This window comes from Vicugna pacos, chromosome 10, assembly GCF_048564905.1.
Source record: "Vicugna pacos chromosome 10, VicPac4, whole genome shotgun sequence".
Classification (NCBI taxonomy): domain Eukaryota; kingdom Metazoa; phylum Chordata; class Mammalia; order Artiodactyla; family Camelidae; genus Vicugna; species Vicugna pacos.
The window spans coordinates 66,498,622-66,521,121 of NC_132996.1; the positions used below are offsets into that span (position 1 = coordinate 66,498,622).

The 22,500-nt window shown below is 45.4% G+C and overlaps 1 protein-coding gene across 2 annotated transcripts; it reads left to right on the forward strand.

Moving 5' to 3' along the window:
* Positions 1-238: 238 nt before the first annotated feature.
* On the forward strand, positions 239-17,622 carry ASRGL1 (asparaginase and isoaspartyl peptidase 1). Of its 2 annotated transcripts, none has more exons than XM_072970106.1 (7): positions 239-358; positions 1,141-1,344; positions 9,008-9,150; positions 9,707-9,864; positions 15,936-16,054; positions 16,841-16,951; positions 17,315-17,622. In XM_072970106.1, exons 2-7 carry the CDS (start codon positions 1,152-1,154, stop codon positions 17,518-17,520), a joined length of 930 nt encoding a protein of 309 aa, XP_072826207.1. In that variant the 5' UTR covers positions 239-358; positions 1,141-1,151; the 3' UTR covers positions 17,521-17,622. The 2 variants fall into 2 exon arrangements, with proteins under 2 accessions (XP_072826207.1, XP_031546630.1); XM_031690770.2 differs by lacking the exon at positions 239-358 and adding an exon at positions 412-563.
* Positions 17,623-22,500: the final 4,878 nt, after the last annotated feature.

A 22,500-nucleotide genomic window follows, 5' to 3' on the forward strand; every position in this document is an offset into this window, starting at 1 on the left:
AAGAGGAGAGAGAATTAAAAGGAAGAGACTCAGTCTAAATGAATAACTAGCAAGGCTGCAAAACCTCTTGGGTAGAGGAAGGACTTAAGTATGTGCGGCGGTGCTTTTCAATTTTCAGTTTACAAAACTGCAGCACATCACTTCACTTATCTCATCAACGGCACCACCACGTCCCCAGCTTCTTAAGGAGGAGGAGGAGTTCCCCCGCATACAAGTAGGAAGCTCTCGAGCGTGGAGAGCCAGCATAGCCTCTGTCCTAGGAGTCCACAGCGGGAGTCCAGCAGGAAGCGGCTACGCCGGCAGAAGTGCAGACGCCAGTAGAAGAGCTTGCGCCGCTGCCGTGCGTCGGGGCTTTACGGTAATTCTGCGAGGCGCGCCTGTCCCCCCTCGAGCGCCTGTCCCCCCTCGTGCGCAGGCGCGGAGCCGTTGCCTGCCGAGCGGTTGCGAGCAGAGCGGTTCCCAGAACTGCTTCACCGGGAAGGGCTGGACTTGCAGGTTCCGAGGCCGCCTGGGCGGCTCAGCACAGCCTGAGGCCCCGGCGTCCGCCTCCTGCGGCGTCCTTGGTAAGTCCACGGCCCTGTGTGAGCAGCTGCCCGAGAGCCGGGGAAGCACCCTCCCAGGTGTCGGTGGCTGGAGGCGGGAGGGCACTGGCAAGATCCAGCCCTCAGGCCGCCCCTGGCCCCGCGGCGGGGGTGGGAGCCGGGGACACGTCCCCGGGAAATCGAGGCGCGACGTGGGGCAGGAGACGAAGGCTGGAGCTGCAGCCCCGCGCGCCATCCCCACCCCTCCCCGGCCTGGGACCCAGCACGAACGGGAACCCGGTTTCCCCAGCGAAACTGAGGCCCGAAAGCAGCTGGCGAGGAGGGGCCGCGGGCTCTGAATCGCAGAGCATCCCACCTCCGCCGCGAAGTCGGCGGGTGCGCGGGGCCAGGGGCGTGCGCTCTGGACTTTTTGTGCAAAGTTCCAACCGAGCCGCCTCTGTCCACCCTACTCCCTGGGTCTCAGGAATTTGCCTTCGGCTGTAAACGTTGCTCCCCTCCCGGAGTAGAAACTGGACCCTGTGCCCAACGGGAGTCTTATGCCCCGTGCGGGGCTTCTTGGACCCGCCTGAAATGACGCTTTCATCTTCCTGTTCCCTAGGATCCGTCGCCATGAATCCCACCGTCATCGTGGTCCACGGTGGCGGAGCCAGCAGTATCTCCAAGGACCGGAAAGAGCGTGTGCGCCAGGGCATCGTTAGAGCCGCCACCGCGGGTTACAACATCCTCAAGGAGGGAGGGAGCGCAGTTGACGCCGTGGAAGGAGCCGTGACCGTCCTGGAAGATGATCCCGAGTTCAACGCAGGTACATTTGCACCGCAACTGGTAACTGACGCCAGACCGGGTTAAGCTTCTCTCCCGCAGATAAAATAGAACCTTTCTAAAGTGTCAATGAATCTATTCCTTTTTATGGTACAACCTGATGTGCTAAAGAGATTTTAGAGTTTCCCTTTTTATTTGTTGACCAAGTTGCTTTAAAGAATTTTTAAATTCATTACTCCTTTTTCTTTAACCCGCTTCCTAGAATTCACATATCAAGAGCCTTTTTTATTACATCTTGGGGTGGGCGGCAAGGAATAGACTGCTGTTGGGTAGCAACCTCTGGAGCTTCTGGAGGTAATCTGAATAAAACTCCCATAAGGGAGGGCAAGGAGAAACTGAAGAAAAAGGCAGACAACTCCAGACTGAGAGGTGGCAGGTTTATGGCAACTTGCATAAAAGGCTCATCTTGCAAGATAAGTAGACCTCTGTCCGAGCCCACCAGAATCTTAAAAGCCCCCTATACTGTCCAGATAGTCTCAACACCACATTTCTATCTCACGACTGTGTCCTTGGGCAGCTTCTAGAGCAGGAAGTCAAGTGGAGAGCACATTCCAGGGGAAGGGAGTGAATGCCACCCATTTCCCCACCCCAGCCAGCCCACAGGTCAATGGCTTTCACATTCTTTCCATGATTTCCCGCAGCACTCTTCTCTTCGTTACTGGCTCTTACACTCTCACACAGCCCGTTTTCATCAGTGTGTCCTGAGTGGTCAGTGTGGGATTTCAAGAGCTATCTGACTACATTGGAGGCAGATGCAAAAGAAAACACAAATTAAGATGCTAATTCCCCAAATCAGCGATACCTTTTTCTACCAAGAGCCCCATGGTTCAGATCATTGTTCCTAAGTCCCCTAGGCTGGGAGCCAGATCACTAAGAGTGATCACTCGTGTTCTGTGATTTAACAAAGACAACACATTAACACACTTACCAGGTATGAACACCCAGCATTCTGTTTCGATAACAGCGCAGGCACCTCCTTGCAAGGCAGTAGTGATGTCCAAGGCCATCCTATTTCAGAGGAGAGCTTTTCTTAGTAGACATTTCAGCGTGCAGTGAGGACAGGCTTTGTTGGCTCTCATTCAGAGCTTGGTGAGTGAACTTAGTAAGGACCTTGTGTGTGCCGTCCTGTCCTCCAGGCCAAAATGGAGGGCACAAAGACAACAGCCCAATGATCGTCCCAGTGAGAAACAGAAAGTGCCCACCTGGCCCTGAGGAGAGGGAGGTTGGCAGCCTTAGGAACTTGACCTGGTTGTACATACCGTACCTGTTAGCCAGGGGAGGCAGCACTGTCAAGCTGGAGGAGATGGACTGGGGGCCGGATAGGCCGGACCAGAACCCCCACCTTCTCTTTCTCAGTGTTGTGCACATAATGCATTTCAACAGGTCCAGCTTTCAGCCAGACAATGGGATCCCAGTGGGGACTGAGCAGTTCCCCCTCACCCATCCTGGCAGGATGTCCCATTGCAAATTCCAGTAGATAATCTCCTTTCCCAGGCATGTTGAGGCTTGGTGTTCTCAGCATCACAGTGACCCTTGGTGTGAGTCAGGGCAGTGGCTGTTTCCTGACATACCTTTTTGGCATTGGGTGCTTCCACAGGGGTCATAACAGCATACTGTCCACCTTGAGCTCTGTTTTCCGTTTGCCTTTCCCAACTGAGGTCAATACAAGCAAATAGTATTTCTAGCAGCCTCTATAATCCTATATAATATATAGATTTGTATATACATACAAATCCTATACAATGCTATAATTCTCTACAATAACTATTTGGGAACTTGATACAAAAAGTGAACTCCCAGCAGTTACTGAGTTAGGTGGCAATGATTAACATTCATGACACAGCTTGTCTGAACGTTTGTGAAACATTGTCTTTGTTTACATTATATTCACATTTTCAATAGGGGCTTCATTTTGTGTTTAAAGCTTTTTTCATAATACTTAGTTTACTAAAAAGAATTGTTTTTTAGACAGCAACACTGTAAAAATTGAACTTTTAGATTTGGATGCTAGAAATATTCTTTAAAGATTTACTTAGATTGACAACCAAATCATGACCCTTTGCTTTCTGGGCCTGAAGTTGAGCAGTATTTACACAGAACTTTAAATAATTTATTTTCCCTACAATTCAATTTTATAAGCTGTCAGTCTCTGAAATAGCAGGATTTTTATTTACCCACCCTCTTCCTGATCTCCTTACAATGTGATATCCATCTATAAGGTAAAGATCTGTGATGGGGTCTAGGAATTGTTTTTTGTTTATTTGCTTTGAAGCTTTCCAGGTGATTCTAAAGTACAACCAGGCTTAGAATCCACTAGCCTAATACTGTACTATTTCAAAAGGGTTTTTTTTAGCATTATTTTTATATACAGTAAAATTTCCCCTTTTTTGTGTACAGCTTCATAAATGTGACAGTGTTGTGTAACTACCTCCACAGTCTAAATATAAAATAGTTCTGTTATTCAGTAATTCTCCCATGTCCCCTGGTGTCCACACCTCCATTCACCCCCAGCCCCTAATGGCAACTTGTATGTTTTCTGCCCCTATGATTTTTGCCTTTTCCAGGACGTCATAAATGGAATCATACAGTGTAGCCTTTTGAGTCTGGATTCTGCATTTAGCATAATGCATTGTAGGGTCACCCATGTTGACACAAGTACTGGTATTTTGTCCTTTTATACTGTTGAGTAGTATTCCATTGTGTGGATATACCATAGTTTTGGTCATTTACCAACTGAAGGACATGTTCATTTGGAGGCTAATCACTGCTAATCACTATAAACATTTACATACAGGTTTTTTGTGTACACCTAAGTTTTTATTTCTCTTGGGTGAATACCTAAACTGTGGGACTGCTGGTCATATGGCAACTATATATTTAACTTTATTTGAAACTACCAAATTGTTTTCCAAAGTGACCCCCATTTTTTATTCCCACCAGCAATATATGAAAGTTCTAGCTACTCCACCTCTTCACCAGCACTTGATATTGTCAGTGTTTTTTATTTTAGCCATTCTAAGAGGTGTATGATAGAATCTCATTTTGTGTCAATTTGCATTTCCCTAATGGTAAATGACATTTGTTTTAGCATCTTTTCAAGACTGTTGTCAATTTCTTTATTGAGGTTTTTTTTCTTATTATTAAGTTCTAAGAGTTCTTTATATATTCTAGATATAGGTCATATATCAAATATGTGATTTGCAGATACTTTCTTCCCCTATTTGGCTTGTCTTTTCTTTCTCTTAACAGTGTCTTTCAAAGAACAGAAGTTCTTAATTTTGTAGTGTCCAATTTATCCCTTTTTTTAATGGATCCTGCTTTTTTGTGTTGTATCTTAAGAAATATTTGCCTGACCCAGGATCACAAATATTTTCTCTTGTCTTCTAGAAATTTTATTATTCTGTGTTTTAAATTTAGGTCTGTGATCCATTTTTAATAAGTTTTTGTATATGGTATGAAGTATATATCAGGGTTCAGTTTTTGCATAATTCTTCTCAGCACCAGTTGCTGAAAAGACAGGTCTTTATCCATTGTTGAGTATCATCTGACTTTATACATACAGATCTATTTCTGGACTCTGTTCTGTTCCATTGATCTGTATGTGTATCTTTTCACCAACATCAGGCTATCTTGATTACCATAGTTTTATAGTGTGTTAAAATCAGATAGTAAAAGTCTTTCAACTCTATTTTTTCATGATTGTTTTGTCTTTCCTACAAATTTGAGAATCATCTTGTCAATTTCCACCAAAAAAATTCCACTAGAATTTTTATTAGGATTGTGCTGAACCTGTAGATTAGTTTGTAAAGAATTGAAATCTTAACAATACTGAGCCTTACAGTCCATGAACACAGAATATACTTTCATTTATGTGGATCTCCTTTGATTTCTTTCATCAGTGTTTTGTAGTTTTCAGTGTACATATCTTATAAATATTTTGTTAGATTTATAGCTAATTATTTCATGTATTTTGGTGCTATTGTAAATACTACATTTTAAAATCTCAATTACCAGTTGTTCATTGCTAGAATGTGAAAATACAGTTGATTTTTTTCATATGTTTATGTGCCACTGTATGTCTTCTACGTTAAGTTGTCTGTTAAAATCTTTGACTCATTTTTCAATCAGGTTGTTTCTTTTCTTTTTGTTGAGTTTTAAGAGTTCTTTGTATATCTTGGATAAGTTTTTTATCAGTTATGTCTTTTGTAAATACTTTCTCCCAATCTGTGGCTTGTCTTTTTATCTCTTGACAATGTCTCTCATAGAGCAGAAATGTTTTATATTAATAAGGTCCAACTTAACTATTTCTTCCTTTCATGGTTTTCATGCCTTTGGTGTTGTATCTAAAAAGCCAAACCCAAGGTCATCTAGATTTCTTCCTGTGTTATCTTCTAGCAGCTTCACAGTTTTGCATTTTACATTTACGCCTGTGATCCATTTTCAGATGATTTTTGTGACAGGTGCAAGGTCTGTGTCTAGATTTTCTGCATATGATATCCAGATATCTCAGCACCATTTGTTAAAAAGACTTGTCTTTGCTCCATTGTATTGCATTTCTCCGGAGATTCTGCACCCAATTCCAGTGGGTGTGGGCTTCTCCACACAACCAAGCAATTCTTGGACACCAGCTAGGTGTCCTATAGTTCAACTCAATCCTGACACTAACTGCCTGGAGATGGCATCAGGTTCCAAAGGTTACAGGCTCAGTCCCACAGGACTGCCCTCCACTTTAGATGCCAACTGAAAGTCCATGTTGTTTCCTGAGCTTCTGACAGACTAGCTGTAAATCAGAGGTTCCCACAACCCCCCCCCAATGAATTTGCTAGAGAGGCTCACAGAACTCAGGAAACCAATTTACTCACTAGATTACCAGTTGATTACAAAGGATATCAAAGGATAGGAATCAACAGCCAGATGAAGAGATACAAAGGGTGGAGTGCTCTTGTCCCAGTGGAGCTTGTGGCCCGACCTTAGCACGTGGAAGCCTTCTGGTTCACCACCCTGGAAGCTCTCAGAACCCCATCCTTTGGGGGTTTTATGGAAGCTACATTACAAAGGCATTATTGATTAAATCATTGGCCACTGGTGACTGATTCAACCTCCAGTCCTTCTCCCATCCCCAGAGATCAGGGGGTGGGACTAAAAGTTCCAACGCTCTAATCATGGTTGGTTCCCCTGACAACCAGCCTTCCCACCTTTAGGGGATATTCAGAAGTCACCTCATTAACATAAACTGGGTTGTGGTTGAAAGCAGCCTGTTATGAATAACAAGACACCCAATATGGATCTGAAGTGATCTCAGGAATTGAGGACAAAAGACCAAATATTATAACAAAAGATGCTCCCATTGCTCTTCTCCCTTAGGAAATTTCAAGGGTTTTGGCAGCTGTGAACTAGAACCTGGACAGAGACCAAAATATGTATTTACTCTGAATCACAATATCACACTTCCTTAGTCAAAGATCAGCTTATTATATATTTATGAAAAAAGGGGGGAAGGGAACAATGAATAGACTGAACCAGTAGAAAACAAACAGCGGGATGACAAATGTATACCTAACCATCTCAGTAATCACATTAAGTGTAAGTGGTCTAAACAGCCCAATAAATAGCAGACTGTCAAACTGTACAGAAAGATGGGACACAATACGTGCTGCCAATGAAAAATCCACTTTAAATATAAAGATGCAAATAGATTAGAAGTAAAAGAATGGACAGATTATACCATGCCAAAATGAATCAATTGAAAGCTGGAGCAACTATACTAACATTGGGCAAAGTATACCTCAGAATAAGGAACATTAAATAATAATAATGATGGTAAATAATGGAAGGGTCAGTTCACCAAGAAGGCAACAAGATATATAGCTAACAACAGTTTCAAGATACATGAAGCGAAAACTGATAGAACTCAAAGGAGAAACAGACGAATTCACAGCTACAATAAAAGAATTCAATACTCCTCTCCCAGTAATCAGTAGAAACAGACAATCAAGATACAGAAGGTATGAGCAACATTGTCAATGAACACGACCTTACTGAGTTTATAGAACTTTCCAACAGCAGAGTACACGTTCTCTTTTAAGTGCAAAGGGCAAGATAGAACAGATTCTGAGCCAAAAACAAACCTTACAAAGTTTAAAGGAGTGCAGATCACACAAAGTATGTCCTTTGATCGTAACAGAATTAAACTAAAAATCAGTAACGGATATTTCAAAAATCCCCAAATATTTGGAAATTAAGTGTCACACTTAACCCATGATTCAATGAGGAAGTCACAAGGGAAATTAGGACACATTTTGAGTAGAATGAAAATCAAGACAACATGCAAAAACTTGTAGTATGCAATCAAAGCAGTGCTAGGGTAAAATTTAAAACATTAAATTAAATAAAAAATTAAACAATCGTATTAGAAAAGAATCTCAAATTAGTGATCTAATAGGAAAGAAAACAAATTATGCATAAAACAAGCTGAATGCAGACAGGAAATTATAAAGATAAATCAATGAAATTCAGAACAGAAAAAGAGAAAAAAACAGAAAAATCTACAAAATCCCCCTCCCCCACACCAAAAGCTAGTTTTTTAAAAGAACAATAAACTTGATAAACTCTAGACCGACAAAAAAAAAAAGACACAAATTACAAATATCAGGAATGAAAGAGGGAACCTCTCTACAAACCATACAGACATTAAAAGCCTTAGACAGAAAAAAATGCCACAAATTCACCAACTTACACAAAATAGAAATTCCTTGAAAGACAACTGGCAAAGATCACTCAAAGAAAGATAACCTGAATAGTCCCATATCAAAGAATTTGATTGCTTAGTTTAAAACTTCCCGTCAAAATAAAAAGCCAATCTACCAGACATTTACAAAGAAATGATACCGATTTTATACAGCTCTTCAAGAAAAACTGAAGTGGAGAGAACACTTTCCAATTCATCATGTGAAGCCAGTATTACCCTCGTATCAAAGCCAGACAGATATAAGAAAATAAAACTTCAAACTAGGATCCCTCACGAACATAGATGCAAAATCCTCAAGAAAACACTATCAAATCAAACCCAGCATTATATATATATATAAAATAATACATCACGGGGTGGTAGGGGGTTACAGCCCAGTGGAAGAGCATTTCTTAATTATGCGTCGTATTTCCTGTTTGTGTGCCCAGTAATTTCTCATTAGGTACCAAATACTTGTCAGGTGTTGGGTATTTTTATAATCCATTAAATATTCTTGAGCTTTGCTCTTATCCCCTTTTATAGATGAGGAAACAGTCGCACAGTGGTTAAGAATAGCTAGGCTGACAGGTGTTGTCCGGGCAGAGAAAGTTGGAGAGAAGGTGCTAGTGGTAAAGAGAACAGAGTAATGAGAGCTCATGGTACATCAAGGGGATCTAATATTTCAGTAAAATTAGCCAAAGAGACGAGATGAAGCTGGAAAAGGAAGTCAGGAGCCGAATCAGGAAAGGCGTCATATCTTTCATTTTGTGAGTCAAGGGGTACCAAGGCAGATTTGTGTTTTTAAAAATGTTCCTTTGACAACGGAGTAGAGGATAAATTTAAGTCAGCAGTTTAGAGGAAACTCCGAAGCCATTTCTAAATTCTTAATTCTGGCTTTGAGACTTCTTTTTGATTTTAGGTTGTGGATCTGTCTTGAACGAAAATGGTGAAGTTGAAATGGATGCTAGTATAATGAACGGGAAAGACTTGTCTGCAGGAGCGGTGTCCGCAGTCCGCTGTGTCGCAAATCCCATCAAACTTGCAAGACTTGTTATGGAAAAGGTATACGTGACTAAGGCACCGTTCCCCTGAGGAACTGTCACTGCCATATGTCAGTGACTAAAAGGGGGCTGAGTGCAGGAAAGTCCTTGAGATCACTCTTCTCCTAAAATTGTATGAAAGAACAAAAATAAACCAGGATTCTGACCCCGTTGATGATGTAATTTGACTCATGATCACTTGACTGCTGATTACAGTTTTTATGTTAGCTTCCTGTGTATTCTTCAGCCTTCTCTCAACACATGTAACATAACACATACAAACTGAAAAGACCAACTGCTGAAATAGCATGTGTTAAATACAAATGGATTAAGTTCTCTAAATTTAAGATCATATGTAAGTTGAATTCCTAGTAATATTCCATCATTTGGGGGGTTTTTTGAAAATACAAAAACTCAGAGAGCTGGGCTTTTTCAACATTCAGAAAAGCAAGCCAGTAGAATTTGCATTTTTGAGGCTTGGTACCCAGAGAGAATAGTAATTTCCACACGGTTGGAACAGTTTAAAGATTTTAACTTTTCAAAAAACTAACTACTTTCCTATCTCTTTCTGGCTCAAGACACCTCACTGCTTTCTGACTGACCAAGGTGCAGCGAAATTTGCAGCGGCCATGGGGCTCCCAGCAGTTCCTGGAGAGCAGCTGATAACAGAGAGAAACATAAAACGCCTAGAAAAAGAAAAGCATGAGAAAGGGGCTCAGAAGTCAGACCATCAAAAGTAAGTGTCGTCTGGGGCTCACATTCTGGGGAGTTATTTGTGATTATCCACTTCTTAATAAAAGACAAAAATCACTTGGTAGTTTCAGTTTCTGTACAAAACAGTTCACACTAAATAGTGGGAAAACTGCTCTTTTGATTTTGAAATTTAACCTCATTTATTACTTCTGTGAATAGTAACTCAAGCTACCAGAGCTCCTTCTCCAGCATGAGTTAACAGGTGGATGCTGTGTATTGCTACATTAATTACCCGGATGCTTCTGGGTCAGTTTGTCATCTGAAGGAGACTACACAGGTCTCTGTGACCTCGACTCTTACACAGTGCATAGAAGTCAGTACAGCTCTTAGAAGTGAATTAATCATGGGTTCTGAGTTATAGTTTTCTGACTCCCAAATAAAATCCCCCTTCTTTAAAGCAAAATTTCAAAAATAAAATCTGAATGTGACCTGGAGGTTTATAATGGAACGTAGTCTATTAACTCTGCACACTCTTCCCGATTTGTAATGTTTAACCAGAGGTGTACTTTAGTATCACCTAAGGAGCTTTTTCAAAATACACACATCTGAACTCTTTTCCTAAAGAATCTAACTCAGTAGATCTGAGGAGGGAGGCCATGTAGGTCTGTTAGAAGAAAGTTTCCCAGGTAATTCTGAGGTGTCCCCGGGTTAAGATCTGTTTTACAAGATTGGCCACATGCTGGTAGCCGTTGGTCATGCTCACCAAGTGTGCTGTTGTGTCTGTAGCTGAAGTCTCAGGAACGAGGTTGCTTTATCAATGGTTGATGTACATTTTAATAGATGTCGCCGCATTGCTTTCCAAAAACTCGACAACAACGCGCGTCTCCACCAGCCAGTACTGCTCTTTGATAGAAGCAAGAGGGGCTCCTGCCCTGGGCCCTGCGCTTTAGGGGAACCTCATGTCACAAACACACAAAACAGTTGGTTTACTGCAGATACACAGCACCTCTGTCTATCGCTCAGAAGTGGCACAGCATCACCCTCGTCATCCGCTCTGTGACTAATATCGTTCAGCCCCCAGGGAAGTGCTTCTCTGCATTTCTTGCTCTATGTCTTGGAAGTAAAGGCCACCTGAGTCTACAGGCGTGTGGATTATGCTACTGCTGATGTCAAAAATGGACACTGCTGTGGAGTGTGGGGAAGCGTTGAACAGCAGAACGCCTTAGGTAAGAGAAAAAGGCAGATTAGTAACTTGTCAAATAAATTCTTACGTAACAAAGTATTGTTTCCCAGGAGTGCCCAGTGCCCTCCTTCTCTCCTGTCTCCACGCTTCTGTTTGGTCCTGCAGTTACTCATAAATCAGCACGGAGTCTGCAGGACCTGCACATGAGGGCTGATTCCTGCTATTCTTAGATTTGTGTGCACGTCGGTCTAGACCAGCACCATCCGATAGAAATATGAGAGCCACATATGTAGTTGAACATTTTCTGGTGGCCACATTTTAAAAAAGTAAAAAGAAAGTGATGTTAATAATATATTTAACCCAAAATATTATCATTTCAACATATGATCAATATAAGAAATTATTTATGTTTCCATGTTTTGGCTATTGTAAATAGTGCTGCTGTGAACATTGGGGTGCAGAGATATTTTGCATTCTTTCATGCTAAATCTTCAAAATCTGATGTGTCTTTCACACTGACAGCACGTCTTGCTGTGGACTGCCCACATTTCCAGGGCTCAGCGGCCACAGGCAGTTAGTGGCCGCTGTATCGGAAGCACAGGTCTAAACAGAACATGCGTGAAGAACCCCTTCTTATGTCAGCAACTAAATGGACACAATATTAGAATTATGGATGATTTTACTTTTATAAAAATACTTAAGATTGAGTTAAACTTTCAAAAATGTTGAGATTTTTAGCTTTTAAGTAATGTTTCTTTAAAATGTTATCTTAATTATAATTCATGTTTAGACTTTAATATTAATAGATGATTTTGTATATTTTAGAAAAAACTAACTTTTGAAATTATATCTTCAAATTACTTTTATTCTCTTTTTTGGATTTGCTCTTAATTTTGATGAAAATATATTCTAATTTTGTACACTGTCAGTATAGTTACATTTTTACTTTTTAATTCCTAGATGAGTACAAGTCAAGATTTTGATAGAAGAATACTAAAGTGGAATTCACAAAAGGAAAAAAACACTAAACGGAAAAAAGAAGTAAGAAATCTTCAAAGAAACAGTCTGCTTTAAAAGTAAGCAGCCTTCTCCCAGGATGACCCACGTAAAATTCAGAGCATTATAAGTTCCTGGTTCCATGAAGATTGAATTACTTATCAGAACAATGAAAATTAGTAGGAATATTATTCTCACCAAATCCACAGCTTGAATAATTCAGATGAAGTCCCTACAACTTCACGTTCTTTACTAAAGGAAGATTTAATTGCTAATCACAAAGAATCGTTCACCGAAAAAGGACGCATGCAGGTATTAGAATTGGGTGGAAACGGCTGAATAAACAGTAGACAGTTGATCACCGGAGAAGATAAAAGAAAATATTGATGTAATGTTCATGAAGGAATAATAGTATTTGGCCAAGCATAATGGTGCTTTCAATGGTACTGTCAACACAATGTTTACAGAAAACAATAGGAAATTTCTAGATTTGTGAAAATTAGTTCAAAATTTGATAAAATGCCAAACATGTAGTTAGGGGAAAACAAAAACGAATGATTACTATCTAGGATAGAGAATTCAAATAGGTTAATTTAATGTGCAGTAAAGCAAGAGCTGAAATCATATCTAAAATTTTTAACAATTCCGTTCAGCTAGAATGTGCCATGGTCAGAAGACATGTTGAAAAGCTGGCATTTAAAAGGCAGGCCTGTGATAATGGAGCTAATGTGGAGGGTATGTAAAAGCTGTGGGAACACGAAGTCTGGCCAAGAATCCAGAAGCATTCTACGTGACATGCAGAGCCCAGTGGATCCGTCTCTAGGAGTCATGCCCTCCGCTGTCCAGCACGGATGCTGTGGGACAGAGGCGGGTCCTCTGCAAGACTCTCCAGGTGTGCCCGAGGTGGAGCGGCTTCACTAGACTCACATCCGACCTCATAACAGATCTCAGACGTGTGGTGGGAATACCGCTAAATGCTCTTAAGGTGATTAGGTTGAATTCAGATAACAAGAGTCCAGCACAACCACAGAAGTTCCTCAAAGAGCAAATACAGACTTTAACAGAAGGTGAAATTAATTTTGAATTTGCGCTTAGTATGAACTGTTCCTTTCTATTGACAAGCTTAAAAGCTTTTAAAAAAAAATCCAAGTTTGGCTATTTCACTCTTTAAAGAATTTTTTAAAATTTTTTTAAGTATAGAGAAATAAAACCAAAAGTACATGTGAAATATGCAAGAAAAATGACATCCTCATAAAATGTAAAGAAATTGAAACAAGGAAACAAATATTTGCCTAACTTGAAGGAAAAGATTCATGCACAAATGATCCTGAAACCAGTTTCTATAGAGGCAGTTGTTCTGTTCACGATAAATCAAAATGTAAGTATCATTTGGAGAAAGATTTGAACAAACTCGAGCAACACACTCCTATTTTCAGTTTTCTTTATAATATACCATCGTTGAAATTTGAAAGAAGATTTTTAGATATTCTGCATGGTCCTGACACTGGTTAAGAGATGACAAAAATGCCTATAATTGATTGTGATTCAAATGATCAAATTAAAATATTTAGTAACACCTTCTGTGATTATAATTTATCGTACGTAACCCCACACAGCATTTGAGTGCAGTAATGAAAAAATCGGGGTTCATTTCCAAATCTCAGCATGAAGAGTTTTATATATAATTCCCGTTGCTACTGCCTTAGCAGAGTGAAGCTTCTCCAAGTTAAAATTGATTAAAAGCTTGTTAAGAACTATTCGGACTGAAGAAAGGTTGTTATTTGGCACTTTGTCAATAGAAAGCATGTTGATCATAGAACGTGATCAGTTCTTCCTGAAATGAAGGGAGGAAAATTAATTTTATGGAATAAACACATGATCCTTTATGAGTTGGACATGTGTCTGTGTGATTTTCCCCACTCGTTCAGCCATCACCAGCTGATCAGCATAGGATCCCGACTTGCATGATGATAATTAAATTGTCATCATTGGTAATTTGTCAGCTTTTAATCAAATGAGAACCATAGCTTTGCTTTTCAAGATACATTTATCACGGTGGCAGGAGAGAACATATTTATTCTAAATACTAAGTGTGATGTGTGGGCCTCCATTTGCCTTCATATTCTTGCCTCAACCCCTTGCAGGTGTGGGGGTGCTGCCACCAGCTGCCCCCTGGGCACCTCTTTCCTTACTTAGTGGGAGGTGGGAGCATCACTGTGGTCGCTCCCCCCAGTGACCACCGGATTGGGTACTTTTGTTGGTAGGCCATTCTTTTCCGGGAATTTGTCTATTTTTGATCATTTTTTTCTCTTTAGTTATTCTGTCCCCTTCTTATCAATCTTAAGGCTCTCGGCTAAAAAAAATCCAAAACCTGTTGTTTTTATCTTGGTTTTACTTTGCTTATAGGTATTTTTGCCATGTGAAAGTCTTCTCTCTTTTTTTGTAATCAAATAAACAGTAGTCTCCCTCTCTTGTATAGTCTGTAGGAGCAGAAACTTAGAAGGTATCCCCGCCCTGAGACATGCAGCCGCCCAGATTTTCTTGAAGGATTTTGTTTTGTGTTTTTTATTTAGGTCCTTAGCTGTCCACCTTGGCTTTTGTGAATGATGGAAGGTAGGGCTCCTGTCTTCTTTAAATAGAATTCTAGTCCCTTGAATGCCAGGCTCCGTTCAGCTATGATTCAGCCTCCCCGTGTGATTGCCTAACAGGTCCCTCAAGCTTGTGTCCAGAACTAGCCACCCTACCCTCCACACACCCCAGCAGCAACACAGAAACCTACCCCTGCGAGCCTTCCACCTTTCAGTAAGTGTTTCTTGTTCCCTTTCATTTCCTGAGGCCACAAGCCTTAGATTTCTCTCTCTCACACCCAGTTCACCTGCAGATTCTACCAGCTCTGCCTTCAAAATGTCCCGGGTCCAGCCCACTCCTCCCCCTCCCCTCTGACACCACTCTGACACAGACCGCTGCCTCCCAAGCTCCTAACTGGTCTCTGTTTCCACTCTCATCTCCCTCAGTCTGCACCCAATAGCCAGAATGATTCTTTTAAGACGGACTTTCGTAGACGTATAGCGCACACCGCGAGTGCGTGCATAGATCCAATATGCAGCCCTTGGGGAATTTTCGCAGAGTGGACGCACCGTGTGATCAGCACCCAGAGCAAGACCCTCGAACAGAGCCAGACCCCCGTTCCCTGCCCTCCCCGCAAGGCAGCCACTCCCGGCTTCCAACACCGTGGATTAGCAGTGCCTGTTTTTGGACGTTACCTGAGTGGGACCATGTACTCCGTGCTTTTTCGGCTGCCTCCTCTCACTGTATTTCTGAGAGCCGCCCCTTTGCCTCGTGTGGCAGTAGGTCGTCCCCCGCGCGTCACAGCTTATTTACTCCGGTGACGTTTGTGTCGTTTGTGGTTTGCTGTTGCTACAAATAGTGCTGCTTGTGAGCACTTTGTACACTTTCTTGGTGAAACCATCTCCACGTTTCTGTTGGACAGAGATGGGGGAGCGAAACTGCCGGGTCGGCTGGAGTGGACCCTGCGGGTGGTCTCCCCGAGGGTCACACCGCCTGCGCCTCTGCACCCACACTTGGTAGCAGGTCCTTTTCGCTTCAGCCATGCCGCGCAGGGGTAGTGGTAAGAGTGATTGTTTTTAAAACTTAACCCGGATCGTGGCGCATCTCAGCTCAAGCCCTCCAGTGTCTTCCCACCTGCTCAGACTAAAAGCCCTACCAGTGGCCTGTAAGGAGGATGACCGAGGTGCAGAGTACAACGCAGGCAGGCCTGCTTTGCCATTTCCGTGAGTCGGGAATGCTGGAGTCGAAGTGTGTCGCGTGTGCCATGAACATACAGTATGCGAATGTAAGTGGTATTAGGCTGCACTGTCCCCTCTGGGAGTGCCTCTCAGCTTCAGCCTGACACTTTTCCTGTTTCTCTTTGGCAGAAGCTTGGGGACCGTGGGCGCTGTCGCCGTGGACTGCAGAGGAAACGTGGCTTATGCGACCTCCACAGGGGGCATCGTCAACAAGCTGGCGGGCCGCGTCGGGGACACGCCGTGCATAGGTGGGCTTGCGGGGTGGATGCCTGCCCTCCGCCCATCGTCTCGTCCTCCTTTTCTGGTCCCTGCCCCTCCTCCCTGCTTCCTTCATTTCCTTCCTCCTCCTGAAGGTGGCAGTTTCAGAATTTCTGGGAGTGGCGGGGGGTGGAGGGGGTTGTCCAGGGCACATGGAGAAGGTGTCTGTGTCCAGCAGGCACCTGTTACCTGGGTGCTGTCTTTTGGGGGTGATTGGGAGGGAGGTGGAGAAGGGGTGCTGAGTTTGGCTCAACACCCCGCAGTGCCTCTTTCTCTCCAGCCCCAGTTTTAGGACCTGCAGACTATTCCCAGAGGGTTAAGTACACAAACCTCTTCGCAGGCATGGGCTCAAACGAGCAAACTAAGCAAGCTGAGAGTTTAAGTTTGCAGCTGTTAGAGCTGCGTGGCCTGAGAGGGACTCACCACTGCTTCTGAGATAGTACACAGTGAAGTGTGCTTTGCATGAACCTTATCTAATTCCCAGGAGAGAGAGAGAGAGAGAGAGTGTGTGTGTGTGTGTGTGTGTGTGTGTATGAGACCCTGTGCAGTCTGGGCAGATGTGCTCTGGGGCAAAGGAGGGGCTGACCTGGTCTGCCTCGCGGGGGCGCCCTCCATCCCCCCATCTCAGGTTATTCACCCAGCGCTCACTAGCTCACCGTGGAGTGACACCTCAGCGCTCTTGGGATTGAATATCTATGTAGCATTAGGCTTGGGACGTGTGTTTAAATTTCTTGACTGTTGCCGCTCAGTTAGAACCAACCACCTTCCTTGAGCAGGATCTGGAGGTTATGCTGACAATGACATTGGAGCCATTTCCACGACGGGACACGGGGAAAGCATCCTGAAGGTGAACCTGGCCAGACTCACGCTCTTCCACGTGGAACAGGGTACGTGGAACAAGGTCATTCTGTCCGAGGACGAGGAAGCAGAAGCTGTTTACAGATAGGTGGGGAAGGAGAAGGGAGCCCTTTCCTGTTTGCTACAGATGTTGCTTTCGGGTTAACCTTCCACTCGGGTCTGGAAAGGAGAGCGTGTGGAGTACTCTCAGGGGGCTGTGGAGACCTGGAGCCCGGGTGTGGGAGAAAGGGCAGCTCCACGCAGGGCAAGGAGGGCCTTGTAGGGTGAAGAGCCTTCTCCGAGGCATTCAAATAGAAATCATTTACCAAGAATCTCTGTTCATTCACTTTGGTTTTTCCCATCAGATTCCTTTCAATAACTTGTATTGTTTCTCAACCTCTCCTTGTTTTTAGGAAAGACGTTAGAAGAGGCTGCGGACATGTCGTTGGGTTATATGAAGTCAAAGGTCAAAGGTGTCGGTGGCGTCATCCTGGTCAACAAAGCAGGAGACTGGGCGGCAAAGTGGACCTCCACGTCCATGCCCTGGGCGGCCGCGAAGGACGGCAGGCTGCACTCTGGAATCGACCTTGGCGAGACCAACGTCACTGACCTGCCCTAAGCCCCCGGGAGACTGCGTTCTAGATGCTAGCTTGGAGGGAAAGCACGCTTGCCTGGTGTCGAGATCTAGCTTAATCAATTAGATCTAGAAATGGAAAAATCCTATGGTCTGTCACTTGTTTTGTTGCCTTGATCAGTGTTTGGTTGGGGGCGGATTCCGAAGTGATATGAGAAATGCCCACATTAAGATCAAAATGAGAGTAGTGAAGATGGCACACCCCGCAGAGCCTTCCTCGTGAGTGGGCCACAGTGTCTTAGGTTAGAAAGAAGAAACAGCGTGATCTCAACAGGACAGAAGCAACCTCGGTGCAGGGAGTGCCTTTTGGAATTGGGTGGCCCACCACAGTGATGGAGGCTGCTGGCTGGAAGGTGTGGGGGTCCAGAGGACAGCAGTGCCCCCGGCAGGACCCAGTGCAGGGGCGAGGTGGGGAGGAATGAGCCAGTGGAGGAAGCAGAGGTGAGGTGGGAGCAGCAGAGCTCAGTTCCGAGTCAGAAGAACATTGAGTAAAAGAACCTCTGAGGGACAAACTGATTTCTCAAAGAAAGCTCAGATCTCCTCTGACTTACTAATAGAGACATGTTTCCAGATACTTTGAAAGGCCCCTCTGGTAACCCACGGCTCTGATCGACAGATGAAGGGGCCTCAGGATGACTCTGGAGCTCCTTTAAGTCCGAGGGTTTTCTTGGGCTCACACACAAGCCCGCTCGCCGCGTGTTTCCCACCAGCCAGCCCGGCCGACCAAGGCCAGCCTCCGCCTGCCTGGCCCTCTGGGCCCTCGCGTAGCGAGTGGCAGGGCTCCTGGCCGCTCAGCCTCTCCTGCGACCAGGAAGGGCCAGGCACTGCTGAGATGAGCTGACTTACTGCTGTCCATCCTGTCCAGCGCCGTGGGTTCCCCCAGCTGAGCTGGGTGTGCAGCGCGGTCAGCCTGGTGAAGAAAGTGACTCCCTGGTGGAGGTGTTCCTGTTAACCCCCTTACACTGGAAATGGTATTTTTGCTGTGACATTTCTGCCCAGTTTTTTGGTCTGTCAGGGCTTACCTTCTCTCTGGAAAGAAATTGCTTCACTTTAAATTCCATGTGCCGCTAATAAAATGTATTTTGAAAAAATAACAGTGTGGTTAGGAGTCACTTGGCAAAGACCGGAATGTACACGAACAAGCTCCCTTGGTCCATCAGGTAAACTCGTTAAGGAGAGCTTCCGGCACAAGGGTGGTGTGTGATGTGATGAGACGTCCTGCCTCGTGGAGTATGTTGGAGAGTTTTACGGAAGAAGTGCGTTTTTTCCGGCTGGGTTATGGAAGAAGCCTCACCACCACTGCGGGACTCAGTGGGACGGACGGACCAGTCTTCTCACCATTCTCTGCACCAGGCGGGCGGGCTGTCCCAGCCCCGTCCCCTGGCCTCCCCTGCACCCGCGTCAGCTATCTGAGCCCGGGAGAAGGAGGTGGCACCTGGAGTCAGAAGGGAGTTTGAACCCTGCTTCCCACTACAACCTGGGTGACCCCGGGCAAGCTAATGTCTGAGGATTTTGTCATCTCTAAAACAGATTACTATGGCAATTAAATGAAAATAAAGGGCAACTGCTCGGTGTTTATCCTCGGATCCTCTGAACGTAGAGACCCTGTGGCCAGGCCCAGGAGGGGGCGGGTGTGATTATGTCCTTGGAAACCTCCGTCTGCAGCAACCGTCCTCTAGAAACGGGTTTTGTTGGCAGGTGTGTTCGTTTGCCAGGGCTGCCAGCAATAAGATAGCACAGGCAGTGGCTCACACAACGGACATGTGGTTTCTCACGGTTCTGGAGGCCAGAGGCCCGAGATCCAGGTGTCAGTGGGGTGGATTCTCCGGAGGCAGCTGCCCTTGACCTGCACGTGGCTGCCTTCTCACCGCGTCCTCACGTGGTCTTTTTTTCATACACGTCTGTGGCCAAACTGCCTCCTGTAAGGACACCGGTCAGGTGGATCAGGGCCACCCCAACAGCCTCGTTTTCTCTCCAGCGCCTCTTCAAAGGCCCTGTCTCCAAACACCTGGGGGTTAGGGCTTCCGCATGGGAGTTCTGAGGGGACACAGTTCAGCCCCCAGCAGGAGGCACAGCAGAACTACACTCGGGGTTGGGCAGGAAGAGACTCTGGCGAAGTCAGATCACTAAGCAGATAAGGAAGAAGGAAGCAGTGGGGAGGGAGGCCTGGCTTTGCGCTTATCCGTTCACAAGGGAAGTGGCTCTAGTCACGAGAGGCTGCTGGGAGGCTCAGCTCCGGCCACCCGACCCCGTTGGACGGCAGCCCCTCTGTGCAAGCCCTCAGACCTCGGCTCTGTGAAGGGCCACCTCCGCTAGCCCAGGATTCTGTATGTGGAGACCACACAGGGGTCTTCTTGCCCACATATTGTCCAGTGGCAGCCCCCTTCTGTCCAACACACAGAGGAGCGGGACAGGACCTGAAATGACCGCAGCTGTTACCACTTCTTACCACAAGAGGGCAGCAAACCATGCAGTGTCCACCCGTTCCTGCAGCTCCAGGCGGGTTGACAACTCGACTTTGGATTAAAACAATCTGCTCTGAAAGTTTGGAATCAAAGAGGGGTTCCTGTCCCTGACCTTCATTTTCATCTAAATTCTACAATTTATTTTAGAGCACAGTTGTCAAAAAAAAACATACTAGCAAATGCCCCACAGAACCCATCAAAATTAGCCACGTCTCTGACTCTTAAAACAACGAAGGCTGCTCTGCACCGGCTGCCAGGTGCCAGGCCCGTGGCGAGCCCGCCGGGCAGCCCCAGCCTCAGCCCTCAGCAGCTGCTTCCAGCCGGGAAGACAGATCTGTCATATTTGGCCTGAACTGGCAAAATGGTGGGATCACAAGGCGCATAATGGGGGCCCAGAGGCGGGAGTGGGTTTCTGCCCCGGGGCAGCTCGGCCCGCCCGCGCAGCTGGAAGGGACAGTCCTGGAAGGAACGGCCTTAAACTTGTAGCTGTTGGACAACAAATTTTTTTTTTCAAATAATGTCTTTTCTAGATGTATTCTTCTCCAGCAAAGAGAGATTATAGACTCTGAGGGCAAAAGGAGGGTGGAACATGCTGTGTCCCTGTCTTCCAAGTGGGTGGCATGGGGAAGCCATCAGGGACACCGTCCTTCCTGCTCCACCACCGGCTGCCTTCACCCCTGCACAGAACCATCACTGCAGCTGGTGGGGAGCACGGGAGTGTCCCCGCAGAGCTTCCAGCCAAGGAGAGTGCAGTGCCCTTCCTCCTCCTCCTGCTCAGTGTAGGAGTGACCCGGGAAGGAACGGGGCTGAAGGACCAAGGCAAAACCAGGTCTAGGAATGAGGTCTGGAAGGGGTGTGGGTGCCCAGCAGTGGTTCCATCCAAAGCACAGATACCATTAGATGGGCAGGTAGCCCTACCTCCCCCGCCCCACACACACGCACTCAGATGAGTTGAGCCACTGTCACACAGCTCGTCCCCTGTGAGAGGTTAATGTGAATGGGGAGGCACAGGGACAACTCGGCCCTTTTGGAAGATGAAATAAGGCCCAGAGAAACTGGAGTTTCCCATCTACTCCAGTTAAATGGAAGTTTATCTCAGCCTTCCCCCTCCCAAATCCTCTGTCCCTGAGTGATGGTCCTTACTACATCCCTCGTGGTACCCGGCACCCACCAAGCCTCAGGTGAGAAGCAGGAAAGAACAGCACTTGTAATGACTTTACCCTTCAAATTCTGCTTCCCACCCACCCACCCACTATTAAGGTGGAATTGGCGGTAGAGCGCATGCTTAGCATGCATGAGTTCCTGGGTTCAATTCCCAGTACCTCCTCTAAAAGTATATCGATAAATAAACCTAATTACCTGCCCCGAACCAAAAAAAATTAAAAGGTGGATTTGGATTTTCATATAGTAAGAGGTTTGGGCCAGGAGGGACGGGGTTGGTAGAGGAGATCACGCTGGGGTTCTTTTTTTTTTTTTTAGAGCACTGATCATCTCAGAGTTAACTCTGTTTTTCGCTCTGCAATTACCAGCACTTTCTGGATCCTGTGCCCAACTCGGATGGGGTTTGGGTGCTAAACTATGGCTGGGAGCAAAGGGGAAGGAAGATCAGTTCTTCCCATCCTGTAGACCTTGGCTTCAAGGCCAGCTCAGGCAGCCCTGGGGTTGTTACCTGGTGGGGGAGCAATTTTTTACCGAACTTTTTTAGTTAAAAATAACCTTTTAATGCAATAAAATGGGTATGTGTTCATTACAGAAGTTGGAAAAATTGACAAAACTTTTTAAGTGTGAAAAAACAAATCCACAAAAATAAGAAAAAAATCAGGGGAAAAATGTCTTACCACCCAGTGAATATCACTGTTAACACCTGTTATATATTCATCGGTGTCTTCTCCAAAATAAGATCTTACCATACCTGCTTTTTTAAACACTTTTTCAATTAACAATCCGCGTATCCTTGTCAATAAACCTCAGCTTTTGTAATACTCAGTCAACATGCAAATTTTCTCAAAAAACTTCACCGACAGCAAGTTTGTCCAAATCCTGTCCCTTGCCTGGACTGGGGACTGTGCCCCTCAGTCTCCTCACAGGCCTGCCTGTTTTTAACTCCCTGACTTGTTAGGTGGGGGGGCCAGGTGCCCAGCTGGTCGGGCTGCCACCCCTGGGACGGATGAACACTTGGCGAGACCCTCTCACAGGGGCGCCCGCATCAAACACAAACGTCCCCTCCGCAGCAGAAGCCCGCGGCGCTGGGCTGAGGGAACAGGACTGGGCTCAAGGTTTGGGAAGGGAAATGTGGGTTGTGCCAGAGTACGGGGCCCCACCCAGAAATTTGGCAAAGAGTGGCCGGGAGTGGGAAGAGCAGGTGGGGAGCGGGTTCGCCCCGTGCAGCCTCCAGGAAAGGCCTGGCCCCCCACCCTTCCTGCTCCGAGCCTCCTCAGGCCACCTCTTCCCAGGCCACGTCCTCCCCTTCAACCTCTCCCAAGGCCTGCCGACCACACAG

Bases quoted from the DNA above. Each gene is read 5' to 3' on its own strand.
- ASRGL1 (XM_072970106.1), top strand. From the start codon at position 1,152: ATGAATCCCACCGTCATCGTGGTCCACGGTGGCGGAGCCAGCAGTATC. The intron at 1,345-9,007 runs GTACATTTGCAC...TTTTGATTTTAG, and splicing joins TGATCCCGAGTTCAACGCAG to GTTGTGGATCTGTCTTGAAC. The intron at 16,055-16,840 runs GTGGGCTTGCGG...TTCCTTGAGCAG, and splicing joins CGGGGACACGCCGTGCATAG to GATCTGGAGGTTATGCTGAC.